General features: G+C 34.9%; 2 protein-coding genes across 11 annotated transcripts; one reads left to right on the top strand and one right to left on the bottom strand.

Annotated features, from left to right (window-relative positions):
* Window positions 1–6,789: 6,789 nt before the first annotated feature.
* On the top strand, window positions 6,790–12,582 carry LOC125202610 (disease resistance protein At4g27190-like). Of its 3 annotated transcripts, none has more exons than XR_007173134.1 (3): window positions 6,790–6,912; window positions 8,655–12,078; window positions 12,304–12,582. XR_007173134.1 is itself a non-coding variant. In XM_048101051.1 (3 exons), exon 2 carries the CDS (start codon window positions 8,656–8,658, stop codon window positions 12,013–12,015), a length of 3,360 nt encoding a protein of 1,119 aa, XP_047957008.1. In that variant the 5' UTR covers window positions 6,790–6,912; window position 8,655; the 3' UTR covers window positions 12,016–12,057; window positions 12,304–12,582. The 3 variants fall into 3 exon arrangements, 1 of the variants encoding a protein (XP_047957008.1); XM_048101051.1 differs by having other exon boundaries at window positions 8,655–12,057; XR_007173135.1 differs by having other exon boundaries at window positions 6,821–6,912; window positions 8,669–12,078.
* A 562-nt stretch (window positions 12,583–13,144) lies between these two features.
* LOC125202609 (putative late blight resistance protein homolog R1B-16) lies at window positions 13,145–20,894 on the bottom strand. Of its 8 annotated transcripts, none has more exons than XM_048101050.1 (6): window positions 20,506–20,894; window positions 17,987–20,279; window positions 17,033–17,127; window positions 15,303–16,939; window positions 14,709–14,752; window positions 13,145–13,564 (listed from the first exon to the last, which is right to left on the bottom strand). In XM_048101050.1, exons 1-4 carry the CDS (start codon window positions 20,813–20,815, stop codon window positions 15,381–15,383), a joined length of 4,257 nt encoding a protein of 1,418 aa, XP_047957007.1. In that variant the 5' UTR covers window positions 20,816–20,894; the 3' UTR covers window positions 13,145–13,564; window positions 14,709–14,752; window positions 15,303–15,380. The 8 variants fall into 8 exon arrangements, with proteins under 8 accessions (XP_047957007.1, XP_047957004.1, XP_047957001.1 ...); XM_048101044.1 differs by lacking the exon at window positions 13,145–13,564 and adding an exon at window positions 13,673–14,279 and having other exon boundaries at window positions 14,709–14,989; XM_048101045.1 differs by lacking the exon at window positions 13,145–13,564 and adding an exon at window positions 13,673–14,279 and having other exon boundaries at window positions 14,709–14,937.
* Window positions 20,895–21,184: the final 290 nt, after the last annotated feature.

The raw sequence follows: 21,184 nt of genomic DNA, 5'->3' as shown, positions 1-21,184 counted from the left end.
TCACCGGAAAAACCATATGGTTTGAAAATGTTTGGAATTTGCATCGCCTATTCTGACATGGCGTTGTCACATGGCGTTGTCGATGCTTGTGTTGGCACTTCACATTCCTACTTTCCTCTTTTATTATTTTCTTCATGATTTCACAATCCTCAACAATAAGTTCCTTCAGGTTGGCAAGACATTGAAGAATCAATTCCTAAAATACGAATCGTAGCTTTGGGCATTGCTTCACTATTAGATGTTTAAGAGCTTCAAAGTTTGTCATTGACGTCATGAAGGTTCTGTTCAGTCCTCATACTTTCGACGACGGCTTCCAAATTTGCCTCAATTCTCATACAAAGTAGATTCGCAATTACTTTAGACATGAAAATGAATCTTCAACATTTTCCTCACCAAAATCGTTTGTATTTTCGGACACTCTCGCATGACACAGAATTACAATTACAGTGAATGGAAACTAGAAATGTCGAATTCAGACAAGCTCTGGACATCAGTGTGGTGATCCAAGTATAATGTCGTAGCATGGATAATAACACTTTTCACCAATGTGGATGTCTTATCGCCGTTAACATGCCTCAAACATCTCTCTTGTTAACTAAACAATGATTCCACTTCATGTGGGATCCGAGATACAATTCGTTTCACATCTTGGCCGACGGTAAAATCAAACTTGCTCAACTATTCTTTCAATTATTCCATGAAGGGATCATTTCAATGAAATTTTGGCACAAGTAATGTGTTGGCAAGTAAGATGATGATCAGTTGATCTTTTCTGAGTATGAAAATTGACGTCTACAAAATGTAAATACAACTATTGACTAGTAAATCATAGAGGTTTGAGTTGCATCAATTTTGGATCCATTTCAGTTGCTTCACTCGGATTATTTTACTAAAAGTCTAAGCTAAGTCAAAACACTTTCCATTATGTGGTAGTGCAACATTTGTTATCTATTAATCAATCATAATTTTAGTTTTTATCCTTGTTCCTATACATCTAAAATTTAGTGGGACATTCCTCAAAAATATTTCTGTAAGTTTCCTATAGTTAGGGATACACTACTATTCCCGTCAACAAAAAAAATAGTCCTATATTTCAATTTATGCTTGTCCATCAAATATAATCTCATACTACTAAAATTGGAAAATCTTCCCAATATATTACTTACTCTTTATCTTTTTCCCCACACTTTAGTCAAATTTTCTCTTTCTTTCTCTTATTTAACCCCACTTTATCTATTTTTCTCTCAAATTTTACCAAATTTGCATAAAACTCTGTCATCCACCAACATAATTATTTTTTAAGGAGGAGGGAATATAAAGTTTATAGCCAAGCATCTATTACATATGACTCCGCCGCTGAAATTATTTCTCGGTCATCTGGCCTGGACTTGTGTCTATTTTATGTGGTTACAAAGGACATATGTACCATGATAGAAAATTAAATTTTTATTGGTATATTTATGTTGTAGATTTATTTCATATTTCGTTTTATCATAAATAAATTTTAAAAAATGTAACCTTCGATTGTAATGAACATCCAGAATGACACACAGACGTCCATCACGGTAGGCAAGACAAGAAATAAAGCAAACTATCATCGATGTGGGCTGGAATGAACACGGTCTTCGACTTGTTAGGTGGATAAGAGCTAAAAAAAAATCCATCATCGACTTGAGTCCGCTATGATAACATATTAGAAATGGTCAATCACCCCCTTAAAAGGCTTCATAAAGGAGGATAATTATCCACTCTAATATAGATGGGATAAGATCATCACCAAGTTGATATGAGATAGAGGTGGTAAATCTGCGTGTTAGGTCGTTATCAAGTCTAGGGGTGGGAACGATATACCTTACCGAAACCACTATACCGTATACCTTACCGTAAATACGGTATGCGAAAAAGTCATACCTTTACCTTACCAAAGTTTTCGGTATACCGAACTTTCGGTATACCTTATTTTCGGTATGACAAATTTCCATACCGATACCGTACCTCATTTTCGGTATATCATATCGAAGTTCGGTACACCTTTTGTGGTATACCTGACTTTCAACATCAATTAAAATAAAAAATTAGAGTTTTTAGAATATTATTTATATTTTATAATTTTAAAAATAAATTAAATATAATTTATTCATAATTATATTTATATTTCACAATAGATTTTATAATTTAAAAATAAATAAAATAAATTTAATATATAATTGTGTTTATATTTTTGTGGTATATACCTTAGTTTATGGTATATACCTTAATTTACGGTACATATCGAATTTCGGTATGCAGCGGTATACCGCGGTATTTGAAAATTCATACTGTTACCTTACCGGAATCTTTCGGTAAGGTATCATAGCGTACCGAAAGTCACGGTATACCGAAAATTTGGTATTTTTGGTATTTTTTCGGTACGATAAGGTCGGTATTTTGGTATTTTTCCCCACCCTAATCAAGTCAACTTGTTAATGACCTGACCCAATAAGGACAAACACGAACACACATATTAAGAAAATCCAAACCCGAACACACATATTAAGAAAATCCAAACCCGAACACTAACCCGACCTGCCACCCTCAAACCCAAACCCGACACGAACCCCCATTAACGACACAAACCACCTTGGGACAATACGATACGATAACAACAAGTACATGACACGACACAATAAAGACACTATAACAACACGACCTGAATACAGTAAGAACTTGATAACAACTGCTCATGAATTATGATTAACAAAAGTTACAAAACCTTGAATCAGATCGTTAGGAATCTTATTAAAAACCTAAAATTGGAAAGTGATTCAATGAGAGAGTAACAAATTTAGACTTGAATTCACATTTCATTCACAATGCGTACCCTAACTCAAAATTTAAACTAATATAAAAATTAATAATGTTATAATATTACTTAACAGGTAACCCGAACATGACACGAACAAGACACACAATTTTTATGTGCTTAACGAGTCGACTCGATAAGGACACGAATCCAATAAGCTTTGACTAAAATCCATTAATTTTGTGCAGATTCGTGTCGGATTATCATTTTGTACTAAAAAATGTTGGCCCTAGATATGAGTCCAAATCTAGAGATTTTAATAAAATCATTTAAAGTTAAATAAAAGAAAATTGGGTAAAATTGGGAATTACAAAATTTGAGCCATATCAAATTTCTTAGTCATTATATTTTTCTTTTTCTAATACAAGCTCCCACAAATCTTTGAAGAAATATTTAATTCTGAAATTGTAATGCTATATTCTAATTTTTTTTGTCAAATTATATTTTAGAGATGTGCTATATTTATTCTATAATTTTACCGTCAATTCATTTTTTAGAGATGTGTACATTTAAACATTGTGAATAACTTGTTCAGTTATTTACAATGTTTAAAAAGGATATACATTTAAAAATGATATACTTTATATTGCATTTTCAAAAATAACATTTTAAATAACTTATTCAGTTATTTACAATGTTTAAAAAGGATATAACTTGTTCAGTTATTTACAATGTTTAAAAAGGATATACATTTAAAAATAATATACTGAATATTGTATATTGCATTTTTAAAAAAGAGATGTTCATTAATCAAATATTGTAATTAATGAAAGGATATCATTGTTCAATAACTTTTAAATATTATAATATACATTTTTAAACTATTTTTTTTATTAGTTTTGTAATATAATTAATAGTTTTATCAAAAAAATTTAATATGTACCTTTAAACAGTTGCTTTACTTTTGAAAAACTTAATTTTATTAGTAGGTAAATTTTTTTTAAGGTCATTACAAAGTTCTTATATCAATTATTATCGATTAGATTAAATTTTCTTAATATGCATTTATTTTTTTGTACTAAATATCTGAAAACATACCTTTATTTTAAGATCTTTCTAAATGATGAAAAAAGACAAAACATAAGAGCATCTCCAATGGTAGGCTAGCGACCAGCTAGCCGATTGACGTGGCTAGCCGGTCGGCTAGCCGAACCATTGGAGCAGGCTAGCCGAATTTCGGCGAAAAAATCGGCCAAGGCTAGCTGATTGCGTGTGGCTGGCCGATGCGCTGGCCGCCATTGTGGCGGCCCGATCGGCTAGCGACGATTTTTAATTTTTTTTAACCTATATAAACGCGATTTTCTCTATCTCTAAATTTCTGTACAAGAACAACATCTAACGATGGAAAAACTATAACGGATTCAAGGCATACTAAAATTTGTAATGTATTTTTTCAATAAATTAGTGAGGAGTAGAGAGGGGCGGTGGCTCGTGTGTGGAAGCCCGATTTTTTTTGTTATGTAATTTTTTTGATTTTTAGTTAATGTACTTTTTTTATTTAAATAAAATTAATGAATTTTTCCGTATATGTCTCCTAAATTTAATTCCGTAATTTAATCGTGATTTTAATTCCGTAAATGTAGTATATTTCGAATTATTTTTTTTGCAGCTGGCCTATGACTGGCCTAATAGCATTGCGGATGCTCTAAAAGGGTCTTCCTACGACTAATTTCGATGACAAAATCATTGAGAGATGCTTACATTTTTATTAACAGTGAGCGCTAAAATTTTTCTTCTTCTTGGACCCCCACCGCAAAATTCCGGGCTCCACAACTGAACCCAACATATAGCAACCTGTTAAGCGAGGTCTTGTGGCAATCAATCAACCCGTTAAGCGAGGTCTTGTGATGTTTTTTAAGTTCTTGGAGTTATCAAACTAGGTATTCAATTCTAGGGAGACCGCTTCAACCCTTATAGATTCTTGGATCAATATATCCAACGAGTTCTTTTGGATATTTCAATTTTGGATATCTCAATTCATATCAGACATCGCTGCCCTCATAACGACATTTCTGTGAAAGGATGGTGAAAGATTGACATACAAGTTTTTAAAATAGTGCAAAAGCATTATACCCTTTGTTTCATAGTCAATCAATCTACGAATTTGGTCCAAAATATTCACTTTTTAAAAAAACAGGTCCATAACAAATGAAAATATCGCTGATGTAGTCCTTTTTTGACGGAACGGTAAAAAAATGACCACTCCGACAATGATTTTATTTATTATGGATCTGTTTTCCAAAAAGTAAATATTTTGGATCAAATTCATATTTTGGTCATATATTTAGAACCAAAATTGACTTTTATTCTTAAAAAATTACAATACAAATTGGAGATTAATGAAACGTAAAAAAATGACCACTCCGATAATAATTTTATTTGTTATGGACCTGTTTTCCAAAAAGTGAATATTTTGATCATATATTTAGGACAAAAATTGACTTTTATTTTAAAAAAATAACAATACAAATCGGAGATTAATGCAACTCACAACAAATTCGACTAATTTAATGCTATGATAGAAAAATAGAAAAAATGATTTGGGAATAAACGAGCTAGTAATATAGAATAGTATATACTAAAACAATAAATGGTCTGCCACTCTCATTTCGTCTCGCTATAAATACTTCTCCTGAGCACGTAATTTAAGAAAATATTCCCTCCATCCGCTATTTGAAGTTCCGGTCATTTTTACGCATTCGTTTTGTAAAAATGATAATAAATAATTAAAGTGGAAAAATGCTAAAGTAAGAGAGAGAATAACCTAGATAAGACTCTTCTCAACTTTATTCTCTATTACTTTACCATTTCTCCACTTTAATTATTTATTACTCCCTCCGTTTCTTCATAGTTGAGGCGAAATTTTTCGGCACTGAGTTTTAGAAATGAATGTTAGGTGTGTTAAATAAATCGATAAAAAAGTAAGGATAGGAAAAGGTAGAGAGAATAAAGTATAAAGTAAATAAAGTAGAGAGAATAAAGTAAGAGAGAGTAAAGTAAGAAAGAGAGAAAAGTTACCATATATGGAAATGACTCAATTATGAAGAAACTTTCTGAAATGAAAAATGACTCAACTATGAAGAAACGGAGGGAGATCATTTTTACAAAATGATTGCGCAAAAGTAACTGGGATTCCTAATGACGGACGGATAGCGCAATATTTAGAGCTGTAAGTGAAAAGAATATACTCCATCCGTCCCACATAATTTCACCCACTTTGACCAGACACGTGTTTTAAGAAATCTAATGGAAAGTGAGTTGAAAAAATTGGTGGGATGTGGGTCCTACTTTTAAAGTACTCCATCCGTCCCGCTTAAAATGACACATTTTCCATTTTAGTTTGTCCCAACTAAGATGACACATTTCTTTTTTTGAAAACTTTCTTTCTCCAATTAATACACTCAACCATTTTTTCTCACTCCTATTAAAATATCTATATTTCTTTATCTCTCACTTTAATACTTACACTCATATTTTATCTCTCCAATTAAACACTTTAACCAATAGCTCCTAAAATCTTGTGCCGGCTAAGAAATTTGTCATCTTAGCCGGGACGGAGGGAGTATTAGTTTTATAATTAAATGTGAGTATGAATGAGTTAGTGGAATATGTGGTCTATTACCAAAAATGGTAAAAGTGAAGTGTGTAAAATTATGTGGGACGACTCAAAATGGAATATTGGATAAAATTACGTGGGACGGAGGGAGTAAAACATAAGAATTGTATAGGTAAAGAAATAAAGTAAGAGAATAATTATATTATATTTTATCTAAAAAATTGACTCATTTTATGCTAGTATCTTTTCAATAAAATGCCGAATCACCTATGCTGGGATAAATGGGGTATGATCATTAGATGGTGTTGTATTTTAATGGGAAAAAGTGAAATAGACTCGGTATTCGCAATAATACTACTAGTCAATAAACACTGAATACAACGACAGATGATGAGACGACCGGCATTCAGCCATTGACTTAATTTTGCATCCGAAAAGATCCATTTTTCTCATCCCTTCAGATTCTTTGCTCTTTTGCAGATAAAAACACAACTTCTCAGTTGAAGAAATAGAGGTAAGCTTGCATCTTTTATCCTTTAATTGCTACTTGACTTACTTTCCTTGATTACGGCTGATTAATTATTCGAAATTACTTTCCAAGATTTAAAGAAATACTACTGTGCAGTGTGTCAATATTAATGTTTGTACACGACCTTGTTTTTCTTGAGCTTTTGGAAGAGTACCCATATTAATTTAATGTTGATGTAAACCATCTATTATCAAATCTGCATAGACTAGAATTTTCATGGTAAATATGTTAGGATAAGGTTTTGAAGTTCGAGAAATTAGTATGCTCTTTGATCTTTTGCATCATTTTAGCTAAAAAAGAGATATAATCCAGATTAATTACTGGTTCCATCACTGTTTATTAGATTTGAACTAGAAGGGAAAGTTAGAGCTTGGATCCTCTGCTGTGGAGGGATGCTGTTCCTCACATCCCTATTTTTTAAAATTTTGGTTTTTCTGTTTAAGTGTTATATTTTAAGTTTAAAAAATTGGGATGTGAGGAACGGCATCCCCTGCCGTGATTCCTCCACAGCAGGGGATCCAAGCCCGGAAAGTTACTGGTGTAAGTGGTGCGCAATGGTCCCTCCGCCCCCCATTAATTGACATTGATTGACTTAACATGAGTTTTAAAAAATGTAATGGAAAGTGGATGAAAAAAGTTAATGGAATGTATGTCCAACTTTTTCGTATATTATTTTTATAATAAAATGTGAATGAAATGATTTAGTGGAAGATGAGATCCATTACCAAAAGTAGTAAAAAAAAATAAGGATGTCAATTGATAGGGGACGAACGAAAAAGAAAATTGGTACTCTTCTGTCTCAACTAAGTTGAGTCGTATTCCTTTTTAGGACGTTCTAACAAAGTTGAGTCATTTCCTTTTTGAAAAAAAAAACAATACAACCAATCACTCTTACTTTATTTTATCATATACTTTACTCTCTCTTTAGCTCTCATACTTTTTTCTCTTTCCTATTTTATTTACTTTCATTTAATCTATTTAACATAATTTCTTAATCTCCGTGTCCAAAAGTTTTGTATCAACTTAGTTGGGACATAGGGAGTACCAATTATGGGGAACGGAGGGAATAAAATAAATGAAAAACTATGTGAATTATTTAATTGTTTTTCTTTGCTTGAAATTATGTGAATTATTTAATTATTTTTCTTAGCTTGAAATGTTTGATTTTAATGCAATTATTCTAAAGGTTTGATTATAGATTTCGAATACATGATAGCCATTTTTCTTAATCAATCTACAATTAGTACTCTCTCCATCCTGCTAATCGGTTCACAGTTCACTACTCCGTGGTTAAATTGTTACAAAGAAATTTTATTTATATTTTTTAAACATTTAGCAGTTAATTGAACTGACTTAAAATTGTATTTCGACTTTTTTGTATTTCAAATGGTTAAATGAACTGAATTGAGCTCTCTCCAATACATTATCAAGGTTCATGGTGCTGTGCATTTCACCGATTTGAAATTGTCTTTTTATAAATAAATATCAAGTAATAAAATTAACTAATTAAGTACTCTTACTGTCTGTCCTACTGCAGTTGAGCTTGAATTCTTTTTTTTGCTATCCTATTATAGTTGAGTCATTACTTTTTACAAAAAAAAAATACATTTAATCACTCTTATTTTACGTAATTCTATTTCATTCTTGGTTCTACTTTATTATCAATATATTGAGGTTTTTTGGCTCATGTTGATCATGATGAATCTGCACCATCTGACATTTACTAGGATGATTTATGAAGTTTCAAAGTTGGCGTTGCAAGCTTCCTCAACTGGGTACGCACCTATTAAAGATATGTATTCATACATCATGGACAAGAAAAAATTTGTCGAAAATTTGGAAGACAATTTGACAAAGATGATTAGAGAGTTGGCCACCTTTTATTCGAGGAAGGAAAAGGTCGATCGAAGGCTAGAGGCAGCCGTGTCTAAAGAAAAAAGTGGTGAATACGATGTGTTGGTTAAGCAAATGGAGTTTCATCATAAACGATACAATGAGTTTGTCAACAAGTATCAACGATATTGCCAGGATCTGCCAAGTTTTGAGATACATGATGTTTCGAGTGCTACAAAAGTTATGGATGTTGTGCAGGAAAGAAAGCCAACCATTAACACGCGCAAGTTCTTCAAGCTTGCAAAACTTAGCAAAAAGGTTAATGAGTTGCTTGATGAGATCTCTCAGGTTAGTGGCAAAATGGAACCCGAAAATGTGTTATGTGATAAAAAAATCGAAGACGTTCAAGTGAAATATGATGATATTGATCTTCCTTCATCTAATGAATATGTTAACAAGGTTATAAGGTATCTCAACGAAGATGGAAACAGAAGAGTTGGCATTTTGGGTCCTATTGGAGTAGGAAAAACAACTATCATGAAAAGGTTGAATAATCAGCTTAAACATTCTTCGTCTTCATCTTGTGGAATGACAATGATAACAAAATTTGATTTTGTTATTTGGATAGATTGTCAAAACCAATATGAGGCAGAAGATGTTGTTGAAGAGATTCAAGATGTGATAATTAGACGTCTAAATCTAAAAGGGGACGAAGAAAAAAGTAGAGAACAAAATGCTGAAATCATTTCAGATTTCCTTTGTGATAGAAAATATCTATTGCTGATTGATCAAGTCTCTTCAACTATCAACTTAGATGAAGTTGGAGTTCATAAAAACCACAAGTTTGGCAGGGTTGTACTTGCATCTAGTAACAAGAAAGTTATCTCACCTATGACTGATCAAGAGGTTGAGATCAAGTTTCTATCAGACAAAGATGCGATGAAACTCTTTTTAGAAGTTCATGGCGAGATTAACGACCCGCGCATCAAACTTATCGCCGAGAACATAGTAAAGTCATGTGGAGGGTTGCCATTGGTGATCAAGTTAGTAGCTTGTTATTTAAAAGGGGAGAAAGATGAACAAGTGTGGAGTGATGTGAAGCGGATTCTGCAATCTGAAACAAAAGCTAAATTGCTAAATTTGGAAGGGGTTGGACATGCTTACAAGCTGGCATATGATAAATTAGAGACGAGTCAGCAAAAGTGTCTTCTTTTTGTGACATTGTTCACAAGTAACCAAAAAATCTACAAAGATTATCTTATAGAATGTTGGAATGCTGAGAGATTTCTTGAATTAGATGTTCCAGAACTTAGGGCTGCACGAGATCGTGGAGCAACAACTTTGCGAGAGCTAACAGATCATTACCTGCTCGAAAATCTCTCAGACAGGCATGTAAAGATGCCAGAATACTTCAGAAGAGTGGCTGCTGAGCAGGAATATCCAGGTGAAAACAATTGCATAAGTTGGATGCAACAAAAGATTCAACCCCTCACTGATGAAACCTGGAGGGTGACTAGGAGGATGTCGCTGATCCGTTGTAAGTCCAAACTTCCCAGCGAACCAATAAGTAATAACATGTCAACATTACTACTGCAATGTTATCGCGATTTGGTGACACTTGGAGATATGTTCTTTAAGAACATGCAAAAGCTTCTCATTTTGGACTTGCACAAAGCAGATATAGAATCACTTCCGACTTCTATATCTAGTTTAGTCAGTCTCAGATGTTTATATCTGAATGATTGTCGTCTACTTGCTAAGTTACCTCCAAAAGTAGAAAACTTGAAGAAGCTTGAACTCATTGACATTCGAGGAACTTCAATTCGCTCGTTGCCCATGGAAATTGGTGTTATGCTTCACTTAAGGTGCTTGCGAATTTCATTTGGTCAAACAGGGTGCAACCGCAATGAGAAATGTAAGGAGGTAGAAATGACGATTCCACATAATATCATCAAACGTCTTCAATGGCTTGAAGAGTTGACCATTGAGGCAGGGTGTTGCAATCAAGCTTGGAAAAGTATTGTTGAGGAAATAGTCAAAGAGGCGGCATGTTTGGAAAAGTTGAGTACTCTTAACTTTCACTTCCCGGATGTGACTAGTCTTAAATTATTTGTTGCTAAGAGCAAATCTCTCAAAAATACAGACACACATTGGGGTACAAGCACTTTAAGGTCGTTTAATATTTCTGTTGGTTGCTCTGATACGAGACATCCATATGGTTCGGAAATATCTGCAATTTCACCCGAAAGACTGTTGAGATTCTCCACCGGTGAAGAAATTTCTTCAGTAAAAGAAGTACTGCAGCAGACAAGCTCATTCGAATTAGTTGGTCATGGGGGTGTAGAGAGCTTGAGTGACTTTAACTTGAGAAATGTCGGAACACTAAAAGTTTGTGTTGTGGAAGGATGTGGAAATATGACAAGTGTTGTGGATGGTTCTAGAATCTATGATATGCAAATGGAAATTACTGAAGAATCTGATTTTGCTATGCTTCAGTGTTTGGAGAAACTATATTTGTTTGAACTTAAAACACTGCAGTCTATTTGGAATGGACCAGTTTGTTCAGGAAGCCTTGCAAACTTGAGGGAACTTACATTTTTTGGTTGTTCGAAATTGATTACAATTCTCAATCTTGAACAAGCGAGAGCTCTTTCAAGCTTAGAGTATGTCAAAGTTGAGAACTGTTCTGAGGTTGTTGAGATCATCAATGAAAATATTGTTGCTGACAACAATATTGATCTATCTAATATGCTAAACAAGGTGAAGACTGTCGACCTGGTGGACTTGCCAAAGCTGCGAAGCATATGCAAGACTAATACGCCCATGGAATGGAGATCCCTGGTGAAAATTGCAATTATAAGTTGCAATGGATTGCGAGATATTCATTTCAGTTTGAGGAATGCGGACAAGTTGGAAACTGTTGAGTGTGAAGAGAGTTGGTGGATTCAGTTACCAGAGGAACAAAACGAAAAAATTCTTCCTTGTCACTTCATTGTCGTGGAACGAGAATCAACTAATCGATGCCGCCATGCCAGCTTTTCCAATGAGTGCAATGGTAAAGTAATTCCTAGAAATGAAAGCGAGCAGCTCATATCAAGAACAAGTTTTGGCCTTCAAGACATGGTGGAATCATCACATGGACAACGTCATGTTATTCATCTGTCAACAAACGCCAATGCTCCAGGAAATGAAGAAGGCTCATCCCTTTCAGTGGGAAGATGTTCAGAAGTGGATTTTTCAATATCCTCTCACTAGATATATTTTCCTATACTGAGTTTGTTGATTGAAGATTCAGAGGTACTGTTCTAGCTTGTTAAGGTCAGTACTGCAAGTTTTTGTTGCTTTAGAAGATTAGTCCTTGTTTGTCAAGCATTTTCACATCTAAATTTTTCGTCTTTAGTATCTAGTTCATATTATCTAAATCCATATCATTTATGTCTAATATATGTATAGTAGATCCTTGATGAAATTAACACTTACATCTGAGATCTATTTGCGTTAATTCATCTGTATTTATCTTATACATCCTTTCGTATCATGTAGGTTTTCGGACTAGGGATGATGGTGTGCAGGATCTACTGAAAAGAGGAACTTTCTTTGCTTTTATTGGTGTTTGAAGATAAAACTAAAAAACCTCAGATTTCATGTGATGTGTACAAGTATGTAATCAATATGGATTGAAACTGCGCTGTCACCAGTTATTTATTCAGTTTGTTGTGTGATTCATTTTGTTTGACAATCCGATGTTTGATGCTGTTTTGTCCACATGTGCAAATCAGTTTGTTCAATAATTCAAAACTAAGAACACACCTCAACTGTGAATTTCTGGATTTTGATTGCAATTCACACTTTATGGTCTTAGTTGTAAGTAAAGTTTGCTTCCACTTCATTCTTCTTCTTGAATATTCTCGACTCTTCCATCTTCTTCCTGTAACTATTACATGCATGCCGTATATGAATTCCATGCCTTTCGGCAGTGATAACATGGCCAAGATACTCAATATTTGGCTGCCCAAAGGCTCATTTATGTCAGCTTAACTACTTTCGGTTATAACCACTAACTACTTCAGTTGCCTCTTCACGACTACAACTGCTGCTCGCTTCCTGACTATCCAATACCTACTTCTCGAACCATCTCGACTCTTTCATCTTCTTCCTGCTACATGTTACACTTTGATGACAAGAAATTCTTGGAACTTCATCACATTGATATTGTTTCTGCAATTCTTGGAAATTCTTGGAACTACAAACATGCCACAGCAATTCCATGTACAGTTAAAACATATTATCAGATATTGTTTCTGCAAATTTAGGATTTGATTGAATGAATTTTGGTGCAATGAACTTTGGGAGGCAGTTTTGGGGGAAGACCCAAAGACATAGCTAAAACCAAAAAATAACATTGCATACATTAATGTAAATAAATGAAATGAGAAAATCATTCAAGAAGAAGAACAAGAAGAAGATAACACTTTCAGTTACAGTAACATAATAGATGATCGTTCAATTTCTTGGAAGTCGATCTTAGCTCCGGTAGGTAGCAAAGTACGAGTTTCCTTAACCTGGGAATGACATTTATCTTTGTAGTACTACTTACTTTCCTGTTATCCTCATCAACTATTTTCCCCAAGCCCTCACAATCCTCAACAACAACTTCCGTTTCAAGACATGGATGCATTGATTTCCGAAATATGAATAGCAGCTTTGGCCATGTCTTGATCATAGAGCATAACTGGGGTATCCTGAACCCACTTGGCAAAATCATATTTGACAGGAGTACTTTTTTCTCTAGCCTTTTCAGATTCTGTAAATGCAGCAAAGATACCTTCTGTGAAGTAGATCTTAATAATGTATGTGTATAAATGTCTTCACAATCACAGCCAAGATTTTTAATTAGCAGAAAACATGCTAATGAAATAGTAACATAAAACGTTGACTTTATATGCAGTTATATTACGCCATGCATGACAAAAGTTTTAATAACTTTCGCTCATACATATCTGCAGATACATCACATGGATAAAAATTCTGATACACATCATGCAGGAATGGAATGAAAAAGCATTCAATTACAGGACATACAAAAATTTTACTCATGCAAAATCTACAAATAAATGGGAAAAAGCATTCAATTAGAATGATGCAGTTTCACCACATTGACCACACAGATGGTCATCCAACTCCTTGAAATTCCAGCTTGTATTTCTTGAAAATTGGTAGATTTGTCGTGCCATCAAGCTCATTTCAACACTGATTTTTCCTTCTGATATTCGAACACCACAGCCAAAGCTAACCAGTTCCGGTGGGACATTGTCTTCATACTGTACTCGGAAGGACATTGTCTTCAAACACCACAGCCAAAGCTAATTCACAGCTTATGGTCTTAGTTGTCAATAAATAACAACAAAGTGGCTACAGAAGTAAGCTAAGACCAGTAGCTAGTCTTAAGAGCTGGAATTGCAACCAAAATGCTACTTTGATGGCAAGAAATTCTCGAACTTCATAACATTTATACAAACCTGCATATACATGTATATACTTACAAATGTACTGCTTAATGCTACTATCATCTATTTTTTCTGCAAATTTAGGATTGATTGAATGACTTACAGTGCAGTAAACTTTGGGGGGTGGGGGGGTGGGGTGGGATGTTTGGGGAAAGACAGAACCAAAGATATAAAAAAAGTATCAAATGGAATACTTAAGAGGAAAATAAGAAAATCCCACACGAATTCCATAATCTAATTAATTTCGCATTCAATTTAGTCAGAGTCATGCCATAAAACTCAGAAGTTGTAATACACAAAGACTTCATCACAATGGTAACATGTAGTACTATAACTATAAATAACATTGCCAACTACCAGTTTTACTCATACAGTGATACAGAAACTACAGATAAATGAAATGAGAAAATCATTCAAAGAGAAGATGAAAGTTTAACTTACCATTACCAAACAGAAAACTGTTCAATTCCTTGGATGTCCAGCTCCTGCAGGTAGCAAAGTACGAGTTTCCTTAACATGGGAAGGACATTTTCTTCATACTTTACTTCATGCTTTACTCATCAATTATTTTCTCCACGTCCATGCCTTCACAATCCTTAACAACTTCCTCCAAGTTGGCAAGACACAGATGCATTGATTCCTAATATATGAATCGTAGCTTCGGGCATATCTTGATACCAGAGAAAATCAAGTTTTATATTTTTTTCTAGCATTTTTAGATTCTGTAGGTGCAGAAAAATACCTTTTGTTAAGTAAATCTTGATAATGTACGTGTACAAATGTCTTCACAGCCAATATTTTTTTATTAAAATTTTATCATGACCAGCTACACTAAATCTCCTACAATCCCTCTGTTTCCTTCACATTCTCTAATCCCAATTCCAAGTCCTACTTTTATTACACAAACTAAATCAAATAGATATAAACTTCATACACAGCGACAACAGCACATACAGCTACGACTTTTACTCGTGCAGAATCTGCAGATAAATGAAATGAAAAATCATTCAATTAGAATAATGCAGTTTCACTTACATTAACCAAGCAGATGATCATCCAAATCCTTGAAAGTCCAGCTTGTACTTCTTCAAAACTGGTAACGTTATTGTGCCGTCATGCTCGTTTCCAGTTGGGACAACCATAAACACTGAGTTTTTCTTCTGACATGCTAACACCACAGCCAAGGCTAACCAGCTCCGGTAGGTAGTGAAGGTTGAGTTTTCTTAACCTCGGAAGGACATTGTCTTGGTAATTCGCATTCTTGCTTTCCTCTTTGATTATTTTCTCCACGCCTTCACAATCCTCCACAACAAGTTCCTCCAGGTTGGCAAGACATTGAAGCATTGATTCCCAAAATATGAATCGTAGCTTTGGGCATGTCTTGATCATAAGATATTTTAGAGGTTCAAAGTTTTTGACAAGTATAGGCGCCTTGAAGATTCTATTCCATCTACTTGCTTGCGACGGTGGCTTCCAAATTTGTCTCAATTCCCACATAAAGTAGATTCCCAAATATTCTAGACATGGAAATGCACCTCTAGCATTTTTCTCATCCAAAATAGCCTGCATTTTTGGACATTCTCGCACGACGCAGAATTTCAGTGACTGGAAACTAGAAATGTCAAAGTTAGACAGGCTCTGGACACGAGTGTGATGATCCAAGTAGAATGCTGTGGCACGGATGATAACACTTTTCATCAACGGGGATGTCTTATCGCCATTAACATACCTCATGCATCTCTCTTGTTGACTGAACATTGATTCCACTTCATCCGGGACCCGAGATACGATTCGTTTCACATCTTGGCCAACAGTAAAATCAAACTTGCTCAAACACTTCTTTTTATTATTCCATGAAGGGCTCGTTTTAATGAAATTTTCGAACATTTTTATTTGTGGAAAGTAGAAGTGAAGAGAACTCAACATCTCCAACTTGTTGATATCCTTTATTATGCAGGCAGCAACTTCTGTCCATCGGTGATCTTCAGGATGCACGCTAATGCTTAATGATTCTATTTCTTTCATCTCTGATAGAAAACTGGGAGAAACCAAGTGACAAGGCAAACGCTCGTATTCACTTTCATCATCCGGCCCATAGAAGGAAAGGTGCATTCTCTTCATATGCTCAAGCTGACTGATTTCAACGGGGAGGTCGTAGAGCTCAGTGCCAGACAGATCCAGTACCTCCATTTTCTTGAGTTCTCCTATTTCAGGCTGAAGTTTTTCAAGACAAATGCAGTTCCTCAACAACAAGACTTTAAGCTTCGAAAGCTTGAAAAGTGAACTAGGTAAGATTCTGATTTTGGTATCTGATAAGTCTAGAAAATGCAACTCTGGCATGTTGTTGAAAAATGAAGGTTGAATGAGAGTTAAACGTTTATTTCTCTGTAGGAATAAGATCATTGAATCAGCGTAGTCTGGCTTCGAAGATAGCTCATGCAAGTCTCGGTCAGCCAAATTCAGCATGCCAGATTCTAGACTTTCTACACAACTTTCAGCAACATTTTCCTTTCGCGACTCAATAGCCGGTAAAGAATCATCCGCAGAACTTGAATGAGTAGCAACGATGTGCGTTGAACCAAAGTTACTCATAGACATCTCTGTTTTGCTATGCCCCAAGACAATGCCCTCTTCTTCAATTTCATCTGTAGTTTGCTGCTTGATTTCGTGTCCTGAAACAGATGGAGGATTTGAGTAGCAATGGATATCAACCCCATCAAACATATCAGAGGACTCTCCAATAAGAATCTGCATGTCAGGCTTACCTTCTGAAGTGGATATCGGTTCACTTTCTACACAACTTTCAGCAACATTTTCCTTTTGTGACTCAACCGCTGTTGTGATTGCACGGTACATGGAACTTGCATGAGAAGCAAAAACTGACTGTCAGTGTCATTTTATATGTTTAACAAAAAAAAGTTATTGGCGTAATATTATAAAAATGCAGGGCTTTGTCCTTTCCTTATTTAAAGCATGTTTTGTTTTACTTTACGATCCAAGCTGCGCATATAATTATGTACCTTAGTTCTAGCAGAATTTTCCAAGGGATTGATTTAAATTCGTACATTTTAATTAAAAGTGAAATATTCTACACCAAATATTACTGCTTCGTATATGTTAACTATTACTCCGTCCAGCATTAGGTGTCCTAGTCAAGTTTGGCACAAGTTTCAAAAATTATAAAAGAAAGTGGGTTAAAAAGATAGTGGAATGTGATACACATTTTATATATTAATTTTATAATAAAATGGTGATTTGGATGAGTTAGTGAAATGTGAAGCTTATTTACCAATTCTAATAAAAGTGAACGGGGACTCCTAATCGCAGACAAACTAAAATGACAAACTGGGACTCCTAATAGTGGATGAAGGGAGCATAAAACACTTCTTATTCGTAGGGAGATCCAACCCGAACTTCACACACAAAGCAACAAGTTATAGGTACATCAAAAGTTGTAAGAACTATAACTTCGATTGGGGCAAACGCAAATCCTCCAATATTCCGGAGTGAGAGAGATAGAGATTGTGGGTACATATGCTAATGATTGTAATTTCTCTGTTTTTTTTTTAAATTTTCCTGTAGTTGAATGCTTGTAGGCTTGTAGATGACCATTCTCAGGGCTATATATGCCTTGTAATATTTTGTCAGAATTTTTTTTATCATTAAGGTACATTAGCCTCATAAAATAATCATTAAGGAAAATAAGGTTGAGCTTTTACCTAGAAAATTCTTCTTCCAACAGATCGGACTTCTTCAAAATGGTCAGATGAAGGTCTTTATTGCCGAATTCCTCTAGCTTCTTTAATTGTTTAGTTGAACCCTCAACAGAATCACTACAATTTACCAACTTCATTGTCTGAAGTGTTGGTATGTCTCCAATGCATGAAGGAATCTCCTGCAGCCACCATATATGGCGAAGAACAAGGTGCTCAAGGTTTGGAAAGTGGGTGTTGTTTGTCACCCAATACTTTAGATCACAATTTTCAATCAGCAAGAACTTGAGATTTGAGAATTGGCCTTCAAACGTTTTCCACACAGACCCAATAAAGGAATTCTTTTTCAGCTTGAGAACTTGAAGATGGGGCAATGAACCTATAATTTTATACATGTCTTCCCAAGGAAGATAGGTACGTTCTAATGTCAACTTCTTCAGGGAAGACGGGAGGCTCACCTCCAAATTTCGATCAAAACGATCAAGGCTACGAAGGCGAAGAGTTTCAAGTTTGTGGAGGTAACGAATATTGTTGAGATGGTAATAATTTCCTTCCGTTGAGATGTCTTCATAGTATAATTTCAATTTCTTGATATTGGGGATTCTTTTAAGCATCTCTGCACCAAACTTGAGATTCTTCACTTCAAAAAGTGTCTGTAGATTTTCCAACATCATATCCTCTCTGTCACTTTGAGGATCAGGGAGACAATATGCCCCGTTAGGTTGATGTCCATAGGTTATGACATGCCTAAGTTGAGGCATCTTCCAGATCTCAAAGACATAATCACGTCGGATGGAGCATAAATTTAATGTTTGCAGATTCCAAAGAAAAGAGACCGATGATGGAATTTCGGGTAAATTCCAATTAACATTAACAACAAGATAGCGCAAGTTAACTAACCCAAGAAAAATCTCCTCATAATAATCACGCCTATCTTCTTCCTCAGAGAAGTCATCTGATACCCTCAACAAGCTAAATTTTTGTGATAAACTCTTTGGCCGTTTCCCAAAGAAAGAACGGACAAGTGATGCGGATTCCAAGGAGTGAAGAAGTGGAGTTGGATATTCATTTTCCCATGACCTGCTTTCAACATGAAGATGTGAATCTATGCCTTGTTGGATTCTTGGCTCTCCCAACACACATAAAAACTTGGTTTTTTGAGCTTCTCTTAAACATAAATCCCTCAACAGATCATGCATTTTGCATGATTTTAGTTTCCCATAGTGGTTGCGTGCTTCAACTATAAGGAGATTTCTATCAACAAGTTCTTCAAGATACTCTTTTGCTACCTCTTCCAAGCTTTTACCAGTAATTGGCTTTACAAATCCCTCAGCAACCAATAATGGGATGGATTTAGAGATACGAATCACTTCATCTTCATCACACATACCCATATAAAGAAAACATGGTTTTAAATGAACTGGCAAATTATTATAACTTAGGTATAATAGTTGCAATAAACTCTTATCATTATCCAAAGTCACAATTGAACTCAAAATTTTTTCATAAAGTCCCCAACTGTTTTTTGTTTGTTCAGACTTTGATAAGAGTCCTCCTAACACAACAACCGACAACGGAAGTCCATGACAACCTTTCACAATACTCTTTCCAATGTCCTCCAACTCAAGAGGACAACTTTGTTGCCCAAACACAATTTTGGAAAATAAGTTCCAACTAGCATACTCGTCCAAAAATTTCATGCTAAGACCATTTGAGTGGTTTAATTCATATGCCAAGTTAGATAGCCTAGTAGTCACTACTATTCTACTCCCACTTCTATTGTTGGGAAAGAATCTCCTAACTTCATCCCATGCCTCAATATTCCACAAATCATCCATGACAATTAAATACCTCATCCCAAACAAATTTTTGCACACATGTAGTCCTAATTCATCTTCACTGAGTTCACTCCGATTATACTTCTTGCCTACTTGATAGAGAATTTTTCTTAGAATTTTCCATACATTATACTCTTGAGAAATTGTACACCACGCACAAGCATCAAAATGATGTTGGACATCTGTACTTACGTAGATACTTCGAGCAAGAGTGGTCTTGCCTATCCCACCCATTCCAACAATCGGGATAATTTGGAGATCGGGATCTCCTCCAATGATCTTGTCCAACATCTGAAGGAAAACATCATCAAAACCAACCATAGTAGCCGTGGAAGTAGATCTTGGTGAGTCTACAACAGCAGTGGTCACAGACTTTATGATGTCCAGTTGATCTTGGACTACCATTTTCTCTTTTATCTCAATCTTGATCAAATTCATGTTTTCTATCGCCTTCTGCAGATCTGTTGAAAACAAATGATCACCACAGCTTGATTAAAAATGCAGAGAGATATCCATAGAAGTCGATGGGTTGCAAGCAAGTAACTTGAAAACCAAAATTATGATAGTACATATGAGGCATCAGGCAAACATTTGTTGTTGTGTGTGCGTGTGCCAAAAAACAGAGATCTAGTGTGCACACAAGTCAAATAATATACAGTTCAATTTTTGTTCTAAATTCAACAATACCTTGATAGAATTGAATGGAGCTGATGTTTTCTACATCATTTTTTGATCGAGCGTGAATTTGATCCACGATATAAGATTCAATAACATCTCCAGTATAGTAAGCTGATTCTGCAATCCGACTCTCCCAAATATCTTGATCTTCGGGGTGGTCATGGTGGACTGGATAGCCTTCAAGAAAATCTTGGAAGAACTTAATTACTTGGGTGAGAGATTCAACCTGTTCTGGGTCGATAGAAATAGGAGGATTTGGATGATTTTGAAGCGAATCTATAATTTGCATTACAGAAACTAGAGCGCCATATGCAGCCATCTCAATTCACAGATGTTCTCGAGAATACAGGTGAAGAAGACTAGATTTGTAACAAGTCAACAATGAAATGCAGGCAGTGGTTATCCTCTGTTCTCTGCTGTGTAATAAATACTACACCGTTTTAACTTTTATGCAATTTTTTTCCTTTTCTTCTGTACGTACCAGTCCCAGATAATGAATCTATTCTCTTTTATTTTTATTATTGTTTTTATTCTATTTTGATTCTTTTTATACTCCCTCCGTCTCGCTTAAGATGACACGTTTTCCTTTTTAGTTTGTCCCAACTAAGATGACACAGTTCCTTTTCTGATAACTTTCTCTCTCCAATTAATTCACTCAACTACTTTTTCTCACTCTTATTAAAATATT

Source organism: Salvia hispanica, chromosome 1, assembly GCF_023119035.1.
Source record: "Salvia hispanica cultivar TCC Black 2014 chromosome 1, UniMelb_Shisp_WGS_1.0, whole genome shotgun sequence".
In the NCBI taxonomy this organism is placed as follows: Eukaryota; Viridiplantae; Streptophyta; class Magnoliopsida; order Lamiales; family Lamiaceae; genus Salvia; species Salvia hispanica.
The sequence above is the reverse complement of the archived record's forward strand: the minus strand, read 5'-3'. Positions and strand labels throughout refer to the sequence as shown.